Source organism: Aotus nancymaae, unplaced genomic scaffold (genome assembly GCF_030222135.1).
Source record: "Aotus nancymaae isolate 86718 unplaced genomic scaffold, 86718_ANA_hifiasm-v0.15.2.pri h1tg000077l, whole genome shotgun sequence".
In the NCBI taxonomy this organism is placed as follows: Eukaryota; Metazoa; Chordata; class Mammalia; order Primates; family Aotidae; genus Aotus; species Aotus nancymaae.
Genome location: NW_026988492.1, coordinates 11,613,043 through 11,633,175, shown reverse-complemented (window position 1 = coordinate 11,633,175; position 20,133 = coordinate 11,613,043). Strand labels below are relative to the sequence as shown.

General features: G+C 38.9%; 1 protein-coding gene across 1 annotated transcript in view; it reads right to left on the bottom strand.

Moving 5' to 3' along the window:
• Window positions 1-20,133, bottom strand: part of CUNH10orf67 (chromosome unknown C10orf67 homolog) — a 164,054-nt gene that overhangs the window by 23,131 nt on the left and 120,790 nt on the right. Inside the window, 2 exon segments of the mRNA XM_064368442.1 lie at window positions 9,429-9,494; window positions 9,568-9,647. Of these exon segments, the coding sequence (XP_064224512.1) occupies window positions 9,429-9,494; window positions 9,568-9,647 (146 nt within the window).

Genomic DNA, 20,133 nt, shown 5'->3' with positions numbered 1-20,133 from the left:
TCACACAAAAGCTCTCTGAAGAGATCTGATGTGTGACATCCCCTCAGCCATCTCGGTAGGAGTCCAAATAGAGATGGAATTATTTAGGAAAGAACTGAGAAGGAGCCTCCTGTCTAATGAAGTGATTTCCCATGAGAAACATGGGAGACCCACAAGGTTTTGAGAATGTTATATCAGCAACAACACTGCCAGATTGAACTAAAAAGGGCAGAGAAAGGAAATAAATGAAAGAAGGTTATTGAATTTCCAAAATTCTACAGGCAAGAAACAGACCGATAAAACTACTCAGTGTCAAACATGTGTTACCTTTCATGAAAGAGGAAGTATGACTCATTAGTAGTGCTTTGGGCCCAGAAGGCGGAACCTTGAGTCACAGAGAATTAGCCCAGGCCTTGAAACCTAATGAGTTATGCTGAAACAATGTCAACATTGTTTGGACAAGTGACTCTTTTCCCCTTCTACTTTCTCCCCTTTTAAACAAGAATGTTTATAGCTATCATTGACATTTATGTCAATACAAATGCCTTTCCCACTACTGTATCTGAGAGCAAATAATAAATAATTTCACAAGTCTACATATGGAGGAGATTTTGTCCCAGGATGAACTATAACCAGAGCCTTACCATACCTAATTTAGATAATGCAAACGGGGAATTTTGAGGCTGATAACTCTTAGGTGAGATTTTAGAATGGAGTTGGTGCAGTAATGGGTTGAGACTTTGGGGGATATTGGGATGTGGTAAATGCATTTTGCAGGCAGGATAGGCATGATTGATTGGGGGCCAGAAGGTTGTTGACTCTAGTAGAGTGAACATTGCCCCCCATGAAAATATCTACTTCCTAATTCCTGGAAATTCTGAGTGTGCTACCTAACATAGTAAAAGGAACTTTGCAGATGTGATAAGTTACAGAGTTTGAAATACAGTAATTATTCTAGATTATTTGGTGGGTCCAATGTAATTACAGGGTTGTTGTTGTTGTTTTTTAAGAAGGAAGCAGGAGGATCAGAGTAGGTAAGCATGAAGCAGAAATAATACATGGAAAGATAATAGCTAAGACTTTTCCAAAATTCAGAAATGACATTGACCCATAGATGCAAGAGCTAGACCAGATAAATAAAATGAACTACACCTAGGGACATCATAAGAAAACCAATGACAACCAAAGACCAAGTGGAAAAATTTAAAGTACCCAGACATGAAAAAAGCATACTCTTTAAAGAAGCAACAATAAGACTGACAGCTGGCTTCTCAACAGCAACAGTGAAAGCCAGTATACAATGTACTGACATTATTAATGGGCTGAAAAAGTAACTGCCAACATAGAACTCTATACTTGGCAAAAACTTTCTTCAATAATGAAGGTAAAATAACAACATTTTCCTCTGAAGAAAAGCTGAGTTATTTGCCAGAAAACCTGTATTAAAATGAAGTAAGAAAAAATGAAAGAGCTGTTCAGGCAGCATGAAATGAGCTCAGATGAAAACATAATAAGCAAGAAAAAAGGAAAAGCTCAACAAAGAATAAATGTTTGAGTAAATATAAATGAACACTGAGTATGCCAAACAACAACAGAAACATTTCATGGAGTTAAAAAATAGAGAGAGAATTAAAATTAAAATATGGGAGAGGATTAAATAGAGTGAAAATAGCCTAAGGTTCTAGAATACTTGGAAAAGTGGCATCAATAGTAATTTCTATAACACTGCAATACGCTAAGAATAAAATTTTACAAAGGAGAAATTTTTAAAAAAAGAAAATGAATAACAAGTTAATAAAAGAAAATATGGAATAAAAAGGTTGGTTCAAAACAAGGCAAAAAGGAGAGAAGAAGAAATAATATAAAACAGGTTAGTCAAATAGAAAATAACTTGTTAAGTAGTAACTACAAACCCAACTATAGTATTTTCACTAAAAGTAAATAAATAAAGTGTGCCAATTAAGTAAATAAAGCTGACTGATTAGGTTAAAAACCCAATTATTGGCTGATTACAAGAAACACATTCAAATATAGAAATAAGATAGGTTGAAAGAAAAATATTTGAAAAAATAAACCATTACTCTTAATCTAATAGCTAAGCAGACATTAAGCTAAAGGGCATTACTAAAGATAAAAACATTTCATAATGATAAATATAACTGGTAACTTTACAAGATGAGATCAAAATCTAAATTGTGGGTGCCCAACAAGTAAGATGTAAACTATGTAAAGCAAAAATGAAGGATTAAAATAAGAAATAGATACATCTGTAATCATAGTAGAAAATGTAATACTTCTATCTCAGTAGCTGGATATGATGGCAAAAAATTAAGAAGTATGTAAAAGATAGAAACAATAAAATTAATAGGTTGACCCCATTAAAATATTTAGAACTCTACATCCATCAATGATATAATTTTCATTCTTTTCAAGAATAAAAACATTTTTTTAAAAAAATTGGCCATAGGTTAAGCCCTAAAACAAATATAAAGACATTTTAACAGATTAAAATTATTCATAGTAAGTTCTCTGAGCAGAAGATAATTAAACTAGAAATATAACAAGCAAATGTTCAACTGACTGGAAATAAAACATGTTACTTCCTTTTTTTTCATGAGAAAAGGTCTCACTCTGTCACTCAAGCTAGAGTGCAGTGGCATAAACAGGGCTCACTGCAGCCTTGACCTCGTGGGTTCAAGCACTCTTCTTGCCTCAGTCTCCCATCTAGCTGGGACTACAGGTGCATACCACGACACCCAGCTATTTTTTTAATTTTTCTGTAGAGATGGGGTTTCACTTTGTTGCCCAGGCTGATCTCAAACTCCTGAGCTCAAGCAATTCTCCTCCCTTGGGCTCTCAAAGTGCTGGGATTACAGGCATAAGCCACTGTGCCCAGACCTTATTACTTCTAAATAACCCATGGATCAAAGAAGAAATCAAACTGAATTGAGAAAATTTTGTTTGAGTAATGATAAATATATAATATATCAGAACTTGTGGGAGGCAGCTCAAACAATACTTAGAAGAAAATACATAGCGTTAAATGCATATATTCAAAGAAAAGAAGTCTGAAAAATCAATGATCTAGGCTTCCTTCTTAAAATCTAGTAAAAGACGCAAACAAAACATTAAAAAGTGGAAGGAAACAATAAAGATAAGAGCAAAAGTCAATTACACTATCAAAAACCCATCAGAGCTAATAAATGAATTCAGTAAAGTTACAGGATACAAAATAAACATACAAAAATCAATTGTGTTTCTATATACCAACAATTAGCTATCCAAAAAGAAATTTAAAAAAAATACCATTTATACCATCCAAAAAATAAAATACGTAGGCATAAATTTAACCAACAAGGTGAAAGATCTGTATCTTGAAAACTATAAAACACTGAAGAAAGAAATTAAAGTAGATACAAATAAATGAAAATAAATCTTTTTTTATTCATGAATTAGAAGAAGTAATATTGTCAAGATGTCTATACTACCCAAGTAATTTACAGATTAAATGCAATTGCATTTTTCACAGAAGTAGGAAAAATCCTACGTTTTTACAGAACCATAAAAGATCCCAGTTAGCCAACTAGCCAAAGCACTTTTGAAAACAAAAAAATAAAAACAAAGCTGGAGGCAACTCACTTCCTGATTTCAAACTATAATACAAAGCAATAGTAATCAAAACAGTATGATTGTACTGACATGAAAGTAGACATTTAGACCAAGAGAACAGAATAGACAGCTCAGAAATAAACTCATGCATATATGGCCAACTAATTTTTGACAAGAGTGATAAGAATATACAATCAGGGAAAGGTTAGTCTCTTCAATAAATGATGCTGAAGAAACAGGATATTTACAGGCAAAAGGATGAAATTAAACTCCTATATTAGACAACACACAAAAATTAATTCAAAATGAATGAAAGGACTAAACATGAGACCTGAAATCATAAAACTCATAGAAAAAAACAGGAGAAAAAGCTTTTCCACGTTGGCCTTTGGCAATGATTTTTTGAATATGATACCAGATGCATAAGCAACAAAAACAAAAAAGAACAAATAGTTTATTTCAAACCATAGAGCTTCCTCACAGCAAAGCAAACAACAAAATGAAAAGACAAGGAATGGAAGAAAATATTTGCAAGCCATACATCTGATAAAGGGTTAATACTCAAAATATACAAGAAACTCAGCTTGATAGCAAGAAAACAACCCGATATTAAAGTGGACAAAGGAATTGAATAGACATTTCTCCAAAGAAGACATACAAATGGCCAAGCATATGAAAAATTGCTCATTATCACTTATTATCAGGAAACTGCAAATCAAAACCACAGTAAGTTACCACCTCACTCCTGTTAGAATGGCTATTACCAAAAGACAAACGATAACAAGTGCTGGTGATGATGTAGAGAAACCATTGACGGGAATGCCAATCAGCCACTGTGGAAATCAGTCTGAGATTTCTTAAACAACTTTAAATATAACTACTATTTGACCCGGCAACCCCACTGCTGGGTATATACCCAAAGGAGTATAAATTGTTCTGCCACATGGACACATGCACATGTATGTTCATTACAGCACTATTCTCAATAGCAAAGACATGAAATCAACCTAGATGCCCATTAATGGTGAACTGGATAAAAAAATGTGGTACATATACACCATGGGATACTACACAGTAATAAAATGAATGAAATCATTTTCCTTTGCAACAATGTGGATGGAGTTGGAGGCCATTATCCTAAGCAAACTAACACAGGAAAAGAAAACCAAATACCACATGTTCTGACTTATAAGTGGGAGCAAACCATTGAGTACACATAGACACAAAGATGGGAGCAACACACGCCAGGGCCTATTGAGGGTGAAGGTTTGGTGGAGGGTGAGTATTGAAAAACTATGCTTATTACCTGAGTGACAAAATTATGCACACCAAACCCCCATGATATGCAAGTTACCCATGTAATAAACCTGCACACATAACCCCTGACCTAGAATAAAAGTTAGAAAGAAAAAGTTTTTAAATTAATATGTAAAAAAGTCAATGAAAAGACATACGAGAAAAGTTCAGCAAAGAGAGTTTCTTTGAAATAAATAACAAAATTAGTAACTCCCAAGAGATTAAGAAAAAAGGAGAAAAACACAAATTCTCAGGAATGAAACACAAATATCAGAAATGAAAAAGGGATATCACCAGATCTTACAGATACAGTCATGCCCTGCATAATGATGTTAAGTCAAAGATGGACGCCCTATATAAATGGTGGTCCCGTAAGATTATAATGGAGCTGAAAAGTTCCACTGCCTAGTAACATCTTGACAGTCTTGACCCTGTGTAGGCCTAGGCTAATATGTGTGTTTGTATCTTAGTTTTTAACAAAAAAGTTTAAAAAGTAAAAAAAAAAAAAAAAGAAAAGAAAAAATTAAACAGACAAAAGCTTATAGAATAAGAATATAAAGAAAAAAATTATATATGTATATTTGAGACAGGGTCTCACTCTGTCACCCAGGCTGGAGTGCAAGGCATGATCACAACTCACTGCAGCCTCAACCTCCTGGGCTCAAGTGATCCTCCCACCTCTCATCCTGCCAAGTAGCTGGGACCACAGGTGTGCACCACCACGTGAAAAAATAATCTTGTATAGCTGTACTGTATGCTTGTGTTTAAAGTTGTGTTATTACAAAAGAGTCAAAAAGTTTAAAAAATTAGGAAGTTTGTAAAGTAAAAACGTTACATACAGTAAGCTAAGGTTAATTTGTTATTAAAAAACAATTTTGTTTGTAAATCTAACATAGCTGGGGTGTCCAGTGCTTACAAAATCTACAGTAGTGTATGGTAATTTTCCAGGCCTTCACATTCACACCACTCACCCACTGGCTCACCCAGAGCAACTTCCACTCCTGCACACTCCGTTCATGGTAAGTGCCTTATACAGGTGGACCATTCTTTATCTTTATACAGCATTTTTCACTGTATCTTTTCTATGTTTAGGTATATTTAGATGCATAAATACTTACCATTGTGTTACAAGTGCTCACAGCATTCCGTTATCGTCCCATGCTGTTCAGGTTTGTAGCCTGGGAGCGATAGGCTGTACCGTGGAGCCTAGGTGTGTGGTAGACTATGCCATCTGGGTTTGTAAGCACCCTCTAAGATGCTCGCACAATGACAAAATCACCTACTACACATTTCTCAGAATCTATCCCTGTCATCAAGTGACACGTGACTGCCACATATATATATAATATGAGGATATCATGAATAACTTTATATCAATAAATTTGACAATTCAATGAAACGAGAAAATTCATAAACATATAAGACAACATAAATTATCAAAATGATTAGAAGAAATTGAAAATGGAATAGCCCAATTTGTATGATAAATTGAATGTCACTGAAAACTTTCTCCAAGGGAATGATAAGCATTCAATTCAGAATATTTGCTAATTGGGAGAAGGAGAAGGGACAGGCACTGGATGGGCAACAGGGACCATGAAGCCACTGCGAATTCCTTCTTTCTTTACCTGCATGGTGAGGACACAGGTGTTCACTTTGTTGAGTAAGGAGCCCTGTAGAGTTTCTGTTTACAGCGGATTCCAAGGTGAGGGGACTACATGAGCAGAGTGGGCCTTCACCTTGCATGCCCTATCTAGATTTCTGATGTTTGCAGTCTCTCTGGGATGGCAATCTAGTGCTCTGAATGTGGGGGAGAGGACGGGAGGGCAGGAGAAGGGATGTGTGCATAGATCTCTTCCAGATATGCAAGCCAGAATGGCATGGGCACCACCTGTAACATTTCTATGTGCTTGGGAACGCAGTGTGCAAAAGTGAGTCTTGCCTGGCCCAGAGCTCATCAGGCAGAACAGAGGGTGGCTCAGGTGGACGCATGTGGACTGCCGCTGGGGTGGAGGTGGAAACAGCGGCATCACCATGGCATCCGCCAGGTAAGGCTATTTTCTGAAACTGATGTGCCACACCTGCATACCATTTGTGTGACAATGATGACCAGGCTTAGCACACCAAGAGGAAGGACCAGCCCTGCCCTTGTCGGCACTGCTCACATTCAATCTTCCTGGAAATAAGGACTCAGCAGAGATGGAAAAGAGGCTTGGAAATGAAGCCCTGAATTGGACTGGGACCCAATATAAATGATGAATTGACAGAAATTATTGGATTGGACTCTGACCTTGACTGGCTAAGGTGATGTTTTTTTCTCTACTAAACAAAAATGAACGCTCCTAATCTAGGATCGGTTACAGTGAAATGAAATGACCATGTTAGCCCATGTAAGTCTGTGACTTCACAGTTAATCTCCATACCACACCACGATGCAGACTCTGTACAAATGCACTCTCTACAGTGCCGTATACGCCACATTGAATTAATACCTGGAGCTGCAGCCTAGGTAGACAGACATAATCTACAAGGTCCCAATTAGTTGATTAAAACATAGAAAGTGTGTAGTAATAAACACTTCTGCTTTCCAAAATATTTAGCTATCAACATAAAGACTGCAAAGACCGAAATGATTAATATGATTGTCAACATCTTGGGTAACAGCAAATGAATTAGAAGTAAAACGTGAAACTCCATCTCTACTAAAAATACAAACAAATTAGGCAGGCATGGTGGTGGGCACCTATAATCCCAGCTACTTGGGAGGCTGAGGCTGGAGAATCGCTTGAACCCAGGAGGTAGAGGTTGCAGTGAGCTGAGATCGTGCCACTGCACTCCAGCCTGGGCAACGAGAGTAAAAACTCCGTCTCAAAAAAAAAAAAAAAAAAAAAAAGAAGAAGAAGTAAAACTGATACATTCTTGTAAATCATCATTGAAGAATAGGGTAAATCCCGTGGGGTCAGAGACAAGGTAAATCTTCAGGATGAAAGTGAACCCTATGGAAATAAGTAAAGTCATTTTATTCAGTTCTAGAGAGAATCCAGAACCTATGTGCAGGGAAATGAAGTCAAGGGCCTATTTAAGTTTTGTTTTGTCTCACATGTATCTACATTCTGTTCTTAAATAACCATGTGAGGCAGTTAGGGTGGGCGTTACTACGCATGTTTTACGCAGCACAAAATGCTTATCAGCACATACATAAAACATGGGTAGGGGATCATTTCAGCACAAAACAGAATAAAGCAGAACATTTTACCACAATGTCTTTTTACTCTCAATCCTGTGATTTTTTCTGTCTTGGTGTGGATTCTTTGTGCCTCCTCACTTAGGACTAATTATTTCCATGTACTATACACAGCCAGGTATAGAAGTTTATACACACAAGATCCACAGTGTGTGCTTATGAAATACAGTGCAAACGTAGGGCATTGCCATCCCATGATCATGTATAAGCTTCACGTTTGACCTCCACTGGCCTCCATCAAGGCAACATTGAACCCCATGTGCCTGGGTGATGCTTGACTGTGAAAGAATATTGCAAAAGCACTTCTCTCATGTTTTAAGGAAGAGAATCTGGGGGAAATTATGGCAGAACACACTAAACAGAAGATAGATTTTTAATGTTAATATATTAGAGTAAGGGAAAAAAATAAGCATTTTTTTCAATTTACATCATTTTTGTCCTTTTCAGAATTTTACAGTTTCACTTTCTCCATTTTGAAAAAGGTAAAGAGAAGCCAGGCACGATGGCTCACACCTGTAATCCCAGCATTTTGGGAGGCTGAGGTGGGCGGATCACCTGAAGTCAGGAGTTTGAGACCAGCCTGGCCAACATGGAGGAACTCCGGCTCTACTAAAAATAGAAAAAATTTAGCCAGATGTTGTGGTGGTCACCTGTAATCCCAGCTACTCGAGAGGCTGTGGCAAGAGAATCATTTGAGCCCGGGAGTTGGAGGTTGCAGTGAGCCAAGATCACATTACTGCACTCCAGCCTAGGTGACAGAGCAGGACTCCATCTCAAAAAAGAAAAACAAAGAAAAAAAAAAAAGAAAAAGGTAAAGGGGGAGAGAAATAAAATGATTGTATGAGTGAGAAATAGATCTGAGAGGTTGAGGAACTGGAGCTGTTGTGTCTGGTAGAGAATCTAATACATAAAGCAACTTTATATACCAAACTCTATATATTAAGTATTTATATAAATACAATACAAACTGGTTATATATCATCGTGTGCAAATAAGCAGGAAAAGGTTTTAATAGCCCTAGGAAAGAAGATGACTAGATAGGCCTGATGAAACCAGGTATTAACAAAGTGTGTTTGTCCTGCTGATCTTTTACAACAGAAACAAACAGAGGAAATGAAAACATCTTACTTCTCAGTGATTTTGATGGCTCTTCTGTTTTAGACCAATTATTTTGCATTTCTTGTAGATGTATACGAGGTGATTTAACATTAATATGTAAAAAAATTGCAAGGTTCCCAACTTCCTTAAAGGATGATTAGTTACATTTTGAGAAACAGAATTTGTATATATCTCACCATACCTGTTCCTGAGAATAGAGAATCTCTTTTCCCAGCTTTTGTTTAGTCGATCTGCTTCCTTCCTAATCCTAGAATAAATTTACAGATGGTTAAATATTGTATTAGTTACAAATGAACACTATGTCTTGTTATTACCAGTACCTTTCCACCTTCTGTTTCTCATCCTCTAAATTAGCCTTTAATGCTTCTATTTGAGACTCCAAAGAATGTTTGTCTTCAACCTTTCAATAGAAAACACATCACAGAGTTAATTACAAAAACAATTTATCTTTTTTCTCCATAAATCTGAAAAGACAATTTCTATAAATTGTATGCATATTCTAACTACTATCAAAAATCATTTAAGGCTGGGCACGGCGGCTCACATCTGTAATCTCAACACTTTGGAAAGCCGAGGTGAGAGGATGGCTGGAGCCCAGGAGTTTGAGACCAGTCTGAGCAATATAGTGAGACATTGGTCTCTACAGTAAATTAAAAATTAGCAAGGCATGGTGGCGTGTGCCTGTAGTCCCAGCTACTTGGGAGGCTGAGGAGGGAAAATTGCGTGAACCCAGGAGGTCAAAGCTGTAGTGAGCTGTGACCACATCACTGCTCTCCAGCCTGGATGACAGAATGAGGCCCTGTCTCAAAAATTTTTTTTTTCTAGAGAACAATGAGTTTTATTTACTTGTAAATTACCATATATAGGAATGGTTTAAGATCCCATGCCTCTATTTCCTATAAATGGTGAACTTAGAAGCAATTAGCTCTAAACCATATTACAAAGCAATCAAAACCTATCTTCACCAGCCCTACAAGCTGCCTCATTTCATAAACTGCAAATTGCATTTTCCTTCACTTACTGTGGCCTCTCCATCTCTTTGTCATAGGCAGCAGTTTCCTCCAGTTATCATGTCCTTCTTCTATCAAAACAGTTCTCAAGAAAGGATCTTACCAACTCAATCACATTAGAGCTTTATGCCATTTATCAGTAATATGTATATTTTGCAAGAGGAAAAAGTTTCAGCAAAAGGAATGAATCTCTAATAGTTGAACTGTAGGCATATTATGAATGAGGAAGACTTCCCTGGATGTGGCAGAGATGTGCTACAGAATCATACTATAGAGGGAATCAGGTCCTTTTTCTCTTAATAAGGCTAATTCTCAGTGTAGCTTCCAAAGTCAATTCTACTTTCTAAGCATAGCCAGCATCAATATAAACAGTAACTAGGTTAGTAATAATGGTCACAGTCATTGTTGTACCTTAGATCCTAATATTTTCACCTTCTTTTCTTCTGCATGTGTCCCAATAGGTGCTGTATAGCTTACCTGGCAAGAAAATAAAACAAGGTAAATATATATTTTCAAATTAATGCATAACAATGTGGCTTTTCTGCAGCTTTGAGAAAGGGAGCTGAGACTTACAATATGCCAACCATAGTCCCCTGGAAGTCTTCACTATCTTATATAATTTAGATAATTCAGGGTTTATACATAGCATTTGCAACTGGACAGTGTCAGCCCATTGAAAACAATTCTCCTATTAATACTATCATTTTTAAAAAACGCATTTTATTATAGTCTCACTTCCATTGTATCTGTTTTGCTTTCAAAAAAATCCTGTTAGACATGAAGTCCTTGCCTAAGGGACATGGATGAACCTGGAAACCATCATTCTCAGTGAACTGACACAAGAACAGAAAATGAAACACTGCATGTTCTCACTCATAGGCGGGTGTTGAACAGTGAGAACACATGGACACAGGGAGGGGAGCATCACACACTGGGGTCTGTTGGGGGGAACTAGGGGAGGGACAGTGGGGGGTGGGGAGTTGGGAGGGATAATACGGGGAGAAATACCATATATAGGTGATGCGGATGGAGGCAGCAAACCACATTGCCATGTATGTACCTATGCAACAATCCTGCATGTTCTTCACATGTACCCCCAAACCTAAAATTCAATAAAATATACATATTAAAAAAATCCTATTAGAAAGGTATTAGATCTCTTGGATCTATCCTCCATATTTTAACTTTTTTTATTTCTGTCTGCCATTTTGCACTACATTCTAGGAAATTTTCTTCACTTCATCTTCCGGATTATTAATTAAGTCTTAAGCTGTGTCAGTTTTATTATTCAGCCTGCCTATCGCGTTTTTTTCAAAGTTTTATTTGTTCCTTTCAGTAAATTGTTCTTTTGTCCAGACAGTTCCTTTTTCATAGCTGCCTGTCCTTGTTTAATGGAAAAAAGTTTCTCTTGAATGTCTCCCAAAATATTTTTTATTGAAATAACATATTTTAAATTTTCGTCTGTTCCTTGAATTAACTGTTTCATGCAGGGCCAAGTGCTTTTCTGTTCTCTTTGTTCTTTCACTCTGTAAATATTTGCTAAATGCTTATTATATGCCACGAATTGTTTAAGCACTGGAGACACGATAGAAAATAAAATTGAAGTAGAGAAGGCAGATTTGAGAGAAATTACAGAAGAAGTAAAATTTAGGGGACTTTCTGAATGAGGACAGAGCTGCCTGGAATTTCTTCTTTGGGCAACTAGATGGAGGATGACCCTATTCACTAAAAACAAATGATAAGACTAGGAACAATTTTGTGTGCTAGTCTTTTTTTGTTTTGTTTTTTGTTTGTTTTGATAAATTCAGACTTACCAAAACACTTTGGGTCTTAGGTACCCATGGCCTGTTCGAATGAAGACACATAATAGGCAGCTGCTATGCTGTGGCTCTCTGTCCCCACCCAAATCTCATCCTGCAGCTCCCATAATTCCCACGTGTTGTGGGAGGGAGCTGGAGAGAGATGATTGGATCACGGGGTGTGTCTTTCCTGTGCTGTTCTCATGATAGTGAATGGGTCTCACAAGATCTGATGATTTTAAAAACCAGAGTTCATCTGCACAAGCTCTCTTTTGCCTGCTGCCATCCATGTAAGATGTGACTTGTTCCTCCTTGCCTTCTGCCATGATTGTGAGGCCTCCCCAGCCATGTGTCCATTAAACCTCTTCTGCCCAGTCTCGGAATGTCTATCAGCAGTGTGAAATCAGACTAATACAGCAACTGAGACAGGGCCTGGAATTTGAGAGACGGGTTGATCCTAGAGATATAATTTGGGATTCAGCAGTACATGGGTTGAAGCTAAATATCTGGATAAGGCCATTCATGAAACCAATAGAGAAAAGCAGGTGGTCAGGGATGGAAGCCCACACCCGAGACATAGCTGACCTGCCATTCTTTTGTTTTTTTCTTCAACTATTATTTTAAGTTCCAGGGTACATGTGCAGGATATGCAGGATTGATATGTAGGTAAACATGTGCCATGGCCGTTTGCTGCACAGATCAATCCATCACCTTGGTATTAAGCTCAGCATCCATTAGCTATTCTTCCTGATGCTCTCCCTCCTCCCGCGCCTCCCCCCACAGGACCTAGTTGTGTGTTGTTCCCTCCCACGGTCCATGTGTTCTCATCATTCAGCTCCCACTTAAAAGTGAGAACATGTGGTGTTTGGTTTTCTCTTCCTACATTAGTTTGCTGAGGACGGCAGCTTCCAGTTCCATCCATGTCCCTGCAAAGGACATGATCTCATTCCTTTCTATGGCTGCATAGTATTCCATGGTGTATATATACCACATTTTCTTTATCCAGTCTATGATTAATTGGTATTTGGGTTGATTCCATGTCTTTGCTATTGTGAATAGTGTTGCAATGAACATTTGTGTGCATGTATCTTTATAATAGAATTATTTATATTCTTTCAGGTATATACCCAGTAATGGGATTGATTGACCTGCCATTCTGATTTACCTGATGGAAGAACCCTCAGGACTGACTTAGTCCATTTTTCTTACGTCAGTTCTCTAAACTCTAACTCCTACTCCATCAGGACCCAAAAGCCTGGAGAGTCCTTTGATGGTCCTATAACTACCCAATGACTCTTCCCTTAGTTGTCTACACAGTACCTCACACTTCTTAGAAGAAACTGTCACCCCGACTACAAGCACAGTGAGTCTCCCTTGTCAAGACCCATGTGACAGTAAACTAGCCAAAAAGAAAGCCAAAGAAACAATACCACCAATTTAACAAGAGCAACAGAAAGCCTTGGTCACCATTAGTCTTCCTTGGCATCAACAAAGTGAGAGTCACCAAAGTGACATGAAACGGACACTCTTTGGAATCTCGCCACCTATTTGTTCTCAAAGGGCACAATCCACTTGAACCACCTCTTGGCCCAGCGTACAGGGGGTACAGAGTGAGCTCACTGCCATTGCATTACCAGTAGTCTAAGGAAACCACCAGGGTAAGATCCCCAGGCCCAGGGTTGGGAGAGCATTTGTCATTATGCTAAAAAAAATTAACCCAAATTAAAAAAATTAATCCCCAGAAAATTAGGAAAACAAATCAGTAGAACAGAATAAGTTTTCATGTAGAAAGATATTAATATATTTATTTCACTATATCCAAAGTCACATCAGTAATTGAATGTTTATTTTAAAAGCCTCTGTGTTTAAATTTATGTACGGTAAAAATTAGTTTCAATTTTTAAGGCTCTCTTTTCCCAGCTCTCATATAATGATCAACTACGTAATACCTAGAGATAAGTCTGTGCTAACGTCTATCTTCTGTAAAGCAAATAATTATTCAACCTTTCCAAAAGACAACACTCTTATGATGATGAAGATAACGTTTCTTTTCATTAAAAAAAGAGACAAAAAAGCATCACACGTAGACTAGAGTATTTGCTCTCCAGTTCGAGTTGAACTTTCAACTTTGCTGCAACATGGTCTATTGAATCCTGGCTCCGTCCACATTAAACTGTCATTTTGTTTTGCCAGCTGCTGACATTCCACTTTCTCTGGAATACACACGCTGGTCTTTATGTGGTCACTTCATTGACAGGTGCAAACACTGGACTGATAGTAGATCGAGGTAAAAATGAATGTTAATATTAATATAAAGTAATTAACTTCCTAAGTAGGAAAACACAAACACAAACTAATTGTAAAGATAATAACATATTGTGATTTAAATAAATACGTATATATTTATGAGATGGAGTTTCCCTCTTGTTACCCAGGCTGGAGTGCAATGGTGCAATCGTGGCTCACTGCAAGCTCCACCTCTCAGGTTCAAGCAATTCTCCTGCCTCAGCCTCCTGAATAGCTGGGATTACAAGTGCCTGCCACCATGCCTGGCTAAGTTTCTGTATTTTTAGTAGAAACGGGATTTCACTATGTTGGCCATGCTGGCCTTGAATTCCTGACCTCAGGTGATCCACCCACTTTGGCCTCCCAAAGTGCTGGGATTACAGGTGTGAGCCACCATCCCCAGCAGTGATTTAAAATAATTTATTTTAAACATTTCTTATTCTTTTTTGAATTTGTATATATATTTATAATGAAAAACTTCACAAAATTAAGAAATAAAGGTTCATTTATAAAGAAGTTATGATTCTTAAATTGTGCTTCCCATTTTTAAGCACTTAAGTCATATTTTTAAAAATTTAACAAATATACTATTCTAAATTAGAATCAGTAGTTGAGGTTTGTAATAACAGAAGAATCAAATTATGTTTATTAACTGCTATAAGATTAACTACATTCCTCATCATACCCTGATATCTGTTTTCTTTTCCTTATCTAGAGTCAGTACATTTACTTTCCACAAACATCTCTCTTTTGAAAATTAGTCATTCTCTCTGAGCTTAACGAAAGGTATTTTGCCTTTTGCCTCTGTACCCTTTAAATCATTGAATATATTAATGGTACCGTTAAAGTAGTTTTTTGGACTCGTCATGATTTTTCCTTCCTAAAACCTCAATCACTTTGACTTTCATATTAACATTTTAAAATCTGCCATGCAAACAACTACTTTTGAACACCAATGACATGCCAGTGGGTGGGAGGTAGCCAGGGAGAGGAAGAGCTGATAGAAACACACGAAACAAGGACCAACCTCATGCACTTAACAATTTGGAGAGAAGCGACTGAGAATTGGGAACACCAAGAATAAGATATGAGGCTGTGTGCCGTGAAGCACCAGTCATGACGGGGGCCAAAAGCCAAGACAAAACATTTATCTACATACATAGCTTTTGAATTTTCTTCTAACAAAATCGTTAAGCTAGGCAAATCTTCCAAAAATAGGACAAGACTTTCCTCATTTGATGTCCCCAAAGCTGCCACTCCATGTTTGCCAAGGGGGCTCTGAGGCATCTTTGTAGAATGACTGGGCTGTGAAGTTATACAGGGTTCAGACTGAGCCAGACTGTACACAGCTCTCAAGCATGTCTCAAAGGTTCAGAGGGTCACAAAAGTCCGCATGGGGCTGGCTTCGTCATCTGGCTCTAGACCATCCTAGACCTTGTGTTCATCTACTCACTGTAGAAAGTCAGATGCAAAGCAGAATACACATCTATCAAACTATTCACTCAAAAACATTTGGGACTTCGGTGATGGAAATGTGTCTATTAAACATGATGAAGCCATTGTTTCTAACAGCAAAAAAAAAGAAAAAAGAAAAAAAAGAAACAACATCTCAGGAAGGCACTGGTAAATTGACAGGAATAGGTTATGTAAATTGTACTACCTCTGTGGGGTGAAATACATATAGCACATATAATTAACTACATAAATTCAATGGTACGGAACGATGTTATCTGCATCCCACTGAAAATGCAAATCTGCATCAAGACTTGTCTGAAAGTGTGATAATGAGAAGTTTTCAGTGATTATCTTTGGGTGGCGGAATTTTCTTAAAAATTTTTTTCTCTTGATATTTCCTTATTGAGCAAATTTTGTGGAATATTGAGCAGTTTTGTGGGTATTTTTTCTTCAGGACAGAATCTTGCTCCATGACAAAGGCTGGAGTGCAGTGGCGTGATCTTGGCTCACTGAAACTTCCACCACTCCAGCTCAAATGATCCTCCCACCTCAGCTTCCCAAGTAGCTGGAACTACAGGTGTGTACCACCATGCCCGGCTAATATTTGTGTTTTTCTGTAGATAAGAAGTCTTGCTATATTGCCAGGCTGGTCTCAAACTCCTGAGGTCAAGCAATCCTCCTGCCTGGGCCTTCCAAAGTGCTGGAATACTACAGGTATGAGCCTCTGTGCCCAGCCCTGTATCAGTTTTATTTTAAAAATTCAGCCTCCTGAATCCATTTAGGAAGCAAAAAATGCCATTCCAACACTAAAAACAAGGAAAATCTAGATAAACTACAAAATCACAACTTTCTTGAACCCATCAGAGAGCTGAGGTCACACCCAGGTAACGTAAATTCCAAAGAGGAACAAGACCCTCCGAGGAGAGACGAGACCAACGTTCACAGGTCTCGTCCACAGCTGAAGAAGCGCCATGCCAGTTTCAACACAAGCTGGTGAGAAGAACGAACTAAGATATAAAGAACTTCTGAAGATCAAGTGCGGGTAAGCAGGGCAGTCTGCAGTAGCTGGGGGCACGTGTTAAAAGCAGAGCTCACACTCACTTACACTTGTTTTTTCTCTGCCCCTACTCATGAGAAAAACTGAGGGCGGAGCAAATTTGGAGAGTCACTGTTGATGATGCAGACTTGAGGAGCTGGTCAGCTCCTACTATGAGAAAATCACCTTCCCTGGGTCCTTCTATCCCAAAGTCGTCAGCCTCGGGGAGAGCGGAAGCAAACTCTCTGGCCAACCAGGCTCAAAGAAGGTGATCAGTGGTTGATGCTGTGAAGAAGTAGGTATCATATCCTACTTATTTCTCCCAGGCCAGTCCTTTCTAAGAAGGAAAGGCTTTCAATTGCTGGGATGGGCAGCAGAGCCTCTTGCTCACAGCTCACAGATGGAGATGTGTTATGTCATTGGGAAAAATAAAAGAAGCATGTTGCTCCCCTTGGGGAGGGGAATGGTAACTGTCCTGGACCTTCAACTCTATGCCAACACCAAGTGGAGGTTTCCTACTACTGCAGGAGGGATAGGAAAGTCCTGCCCAAAACCAACTTCAGATACAAGGCAGAGTGACCCGCCCCAGGGAAGAGGGGCAAGAATGCTGAGAAAGCCCCCCTCTGGGGCCTGGGCACACAACACTTCTGAAAGACTGAGTTTGGATTACAACCACAGAGAATCCTCTGTGCCTTCACTCATGGAGCACCAAGCAATAGCTGTGCACTACTGAGGCAGGGATAAGAGCGTGGGAGCAGAGCTTCTCTATGGCACAGGTGGACGGTTTCTTCTAATAAGCCGAGGGTGGGGCAGCATTCAGAGGAAAGCACTCTGTGACCCCAGCTCCCACTCTAGTCACACACTCACCACAAAAGGAGTATTAAAACTGTCACCAGGTGCAGTGGCTCACACCTGTAATCCCAGCACTTTGAGGGAGCCAAGGCAGGAGGATTCCTTGTGCTTGGGAGTTTGAGAACAGCTTGGACAATATGGCAAAATTCCACCTCTACAAAAAATACAAAACTTAGCTGGGCATGGTGGCATGTGCCTATAGTCTGACAGATGTTTCAGTGAGCTGAGATCACGCCACTGCGCTCCAGCCTGGTGACACAGCCAGACTCTGCTTTGTCTTTTTTTTTTTAAAGATGCTGGGCATGGTGGCGCACGCCTGTAATCCCAACACTTTCGTAGGCCAAGGTGGACAGATCATGAGGTCAAGAGATTGAGACTATACTGGCAGACATGGTGAAACTCACTAGATTGAATTAGGTTGATTCTGTTTCCTAGCTTGCAAAAAGTGACATTTTCAAAGGAAACAGGACAAAGACTATTCTGGCTGACATGGTGAAACCCTGTCTCTACTAAAACTACGGAAATTAGCTGGGCTTGGTGGTGCACGCCTGCAGTCCCAGCTACTTGGGAGGTGGAGGCAGGAGACTTGCTTGAACCCAGGAGGCAGAGGTTGCAGTGAACCAAGATTGTGCCACTGCAGTCCAGCGTGGCAACAGAGTGAGACTCCAACCAAAGAAAAAAAATAGCAACAACCAAACCCAATTCAATTTTGGTTAGATTGGCCCACCCTATCACAAGAGTTATACACACACACACACACACACACATGTATACACACATATGTGCATGGATGTATGTACAGTCTCATAAGAGACCAGTCATTTCCACGTGTGAATACAATTTATTTCAATCTCTACTATTCTACACATGATATCTGACATTCAATCAGAAATATGAGGCAGCTAGCTGGAACAGGCTGGTTGGCGTGAGCCATGCTAGGTGGTTGTGCCATGTGGCATCTGGCACCCCCACTACCAACCATGGGCGAGCTCTCAGTGTGCAGGTGGCCTGGCATGGTGCTCCAACTGTAGCTGTGTCAGCGTGTGATGATGCCATCCCATACCAACTTGGCTCCTGGAATCCTTAGTAGTAAAGTAAAATAGTCAAGGTTCTCCAGCACAGACAATGGCTACACTGACCTCCTAAGCTTTAAAAAAGGACTTCCTAAGATGCCCTAGAAGGCCACTGTAGTCGCCACTGTGCTGTTTTTGATTGGCACCTTTCTCATTATCATAGGCCCCCTCCTGCTGTCGGGCTACATCGGCAAAGTGGAGACAGACTAGATTGTTCCAGTCCTGACCACTGGCAATTTGATGCTCCTGCCGAATGCATCCAAAAGCTGCCAGGGTTACTCTACCATGACCTTCCAGACTCTGATGACTAGCACCCTCCTCAGCCCTGAGAAGACTCACAGTGGAACCACATCTGGCTTTACGATTCTGAGCAGAAACTGTGGCTAAGGGCTAAAGAATTCTGCAGTTTTCAGATGTTTAATAAAACATTGGCCAGATATTATGGGTCTATCCCAAAGATGTTAACTGAGCTTACAGCCAGCTCTTTAGGACATGGGCTATTTTTCATCTCCTGGTCCTGACAAAAGTTCCTGATATCCTGCAGAAACTGTGTAACACGGAGGAACAGAAATGTTCATTGCCTGGAAAAATGGGGAGTTATTCTGTAATGGAATGTGTTGCCTTCACCATCCTATTCAGAGTTCAGCACTTCTTTTAAACAGTCTCTATTGTCAACTTGTTCTTGTATCAAATGGAAGAATACAATATGTCTTTTTAAGATTACTAAATAATTTATTTTAAAAATACCTAAATATCTTATCTCCTACACTTATCTCTCTACCTTCATGTTCTAGTGGAAAACGATGGTAAAATCCAATGTCAGTGAGAGTCCATCTGTAATACTTTTTACTTGCTGTCTTATCAACAGCATCCAGGAATTTTTCAAACCACAGAGCAAGTTTTCAAAGTGTAAACACGTTCTCTATTTACCAATCTTTAGTGAGCTCTGATCTGGTTCACCAATAGACTGGGTAGCATACAATTTGGGTTATTTTGTCCTTTGTATATCAAGCTGTTCTGTATACTATGCCTTTAAAGATTGGAATTTCGGCTGTTTCCTAATGAAAAATGCACATACATGGTTCTTATTTAGAGTTTATAACCCTAGCACTAGCACCTCGTATTACAATGGCATTTTGCTAAAGATTGCAAGACTCAGCCTGGAACCCTAGAAGACTAGATTGAGTTAGGTTGATTCTGTTTCCTAGCTTGCAAAAAGTGACTTATATTCAAAGGAAATTAAAATGTCAAAACAAAACCAAACAAAAGACAGACAAAAAGGCAAGGAAAAAAAATGTATCGTTGGGAGACAAAGCAATGAACAGAACCAGACTCAAAGACGACCCATATCTTGGAGCTATCACATAAAGACTTT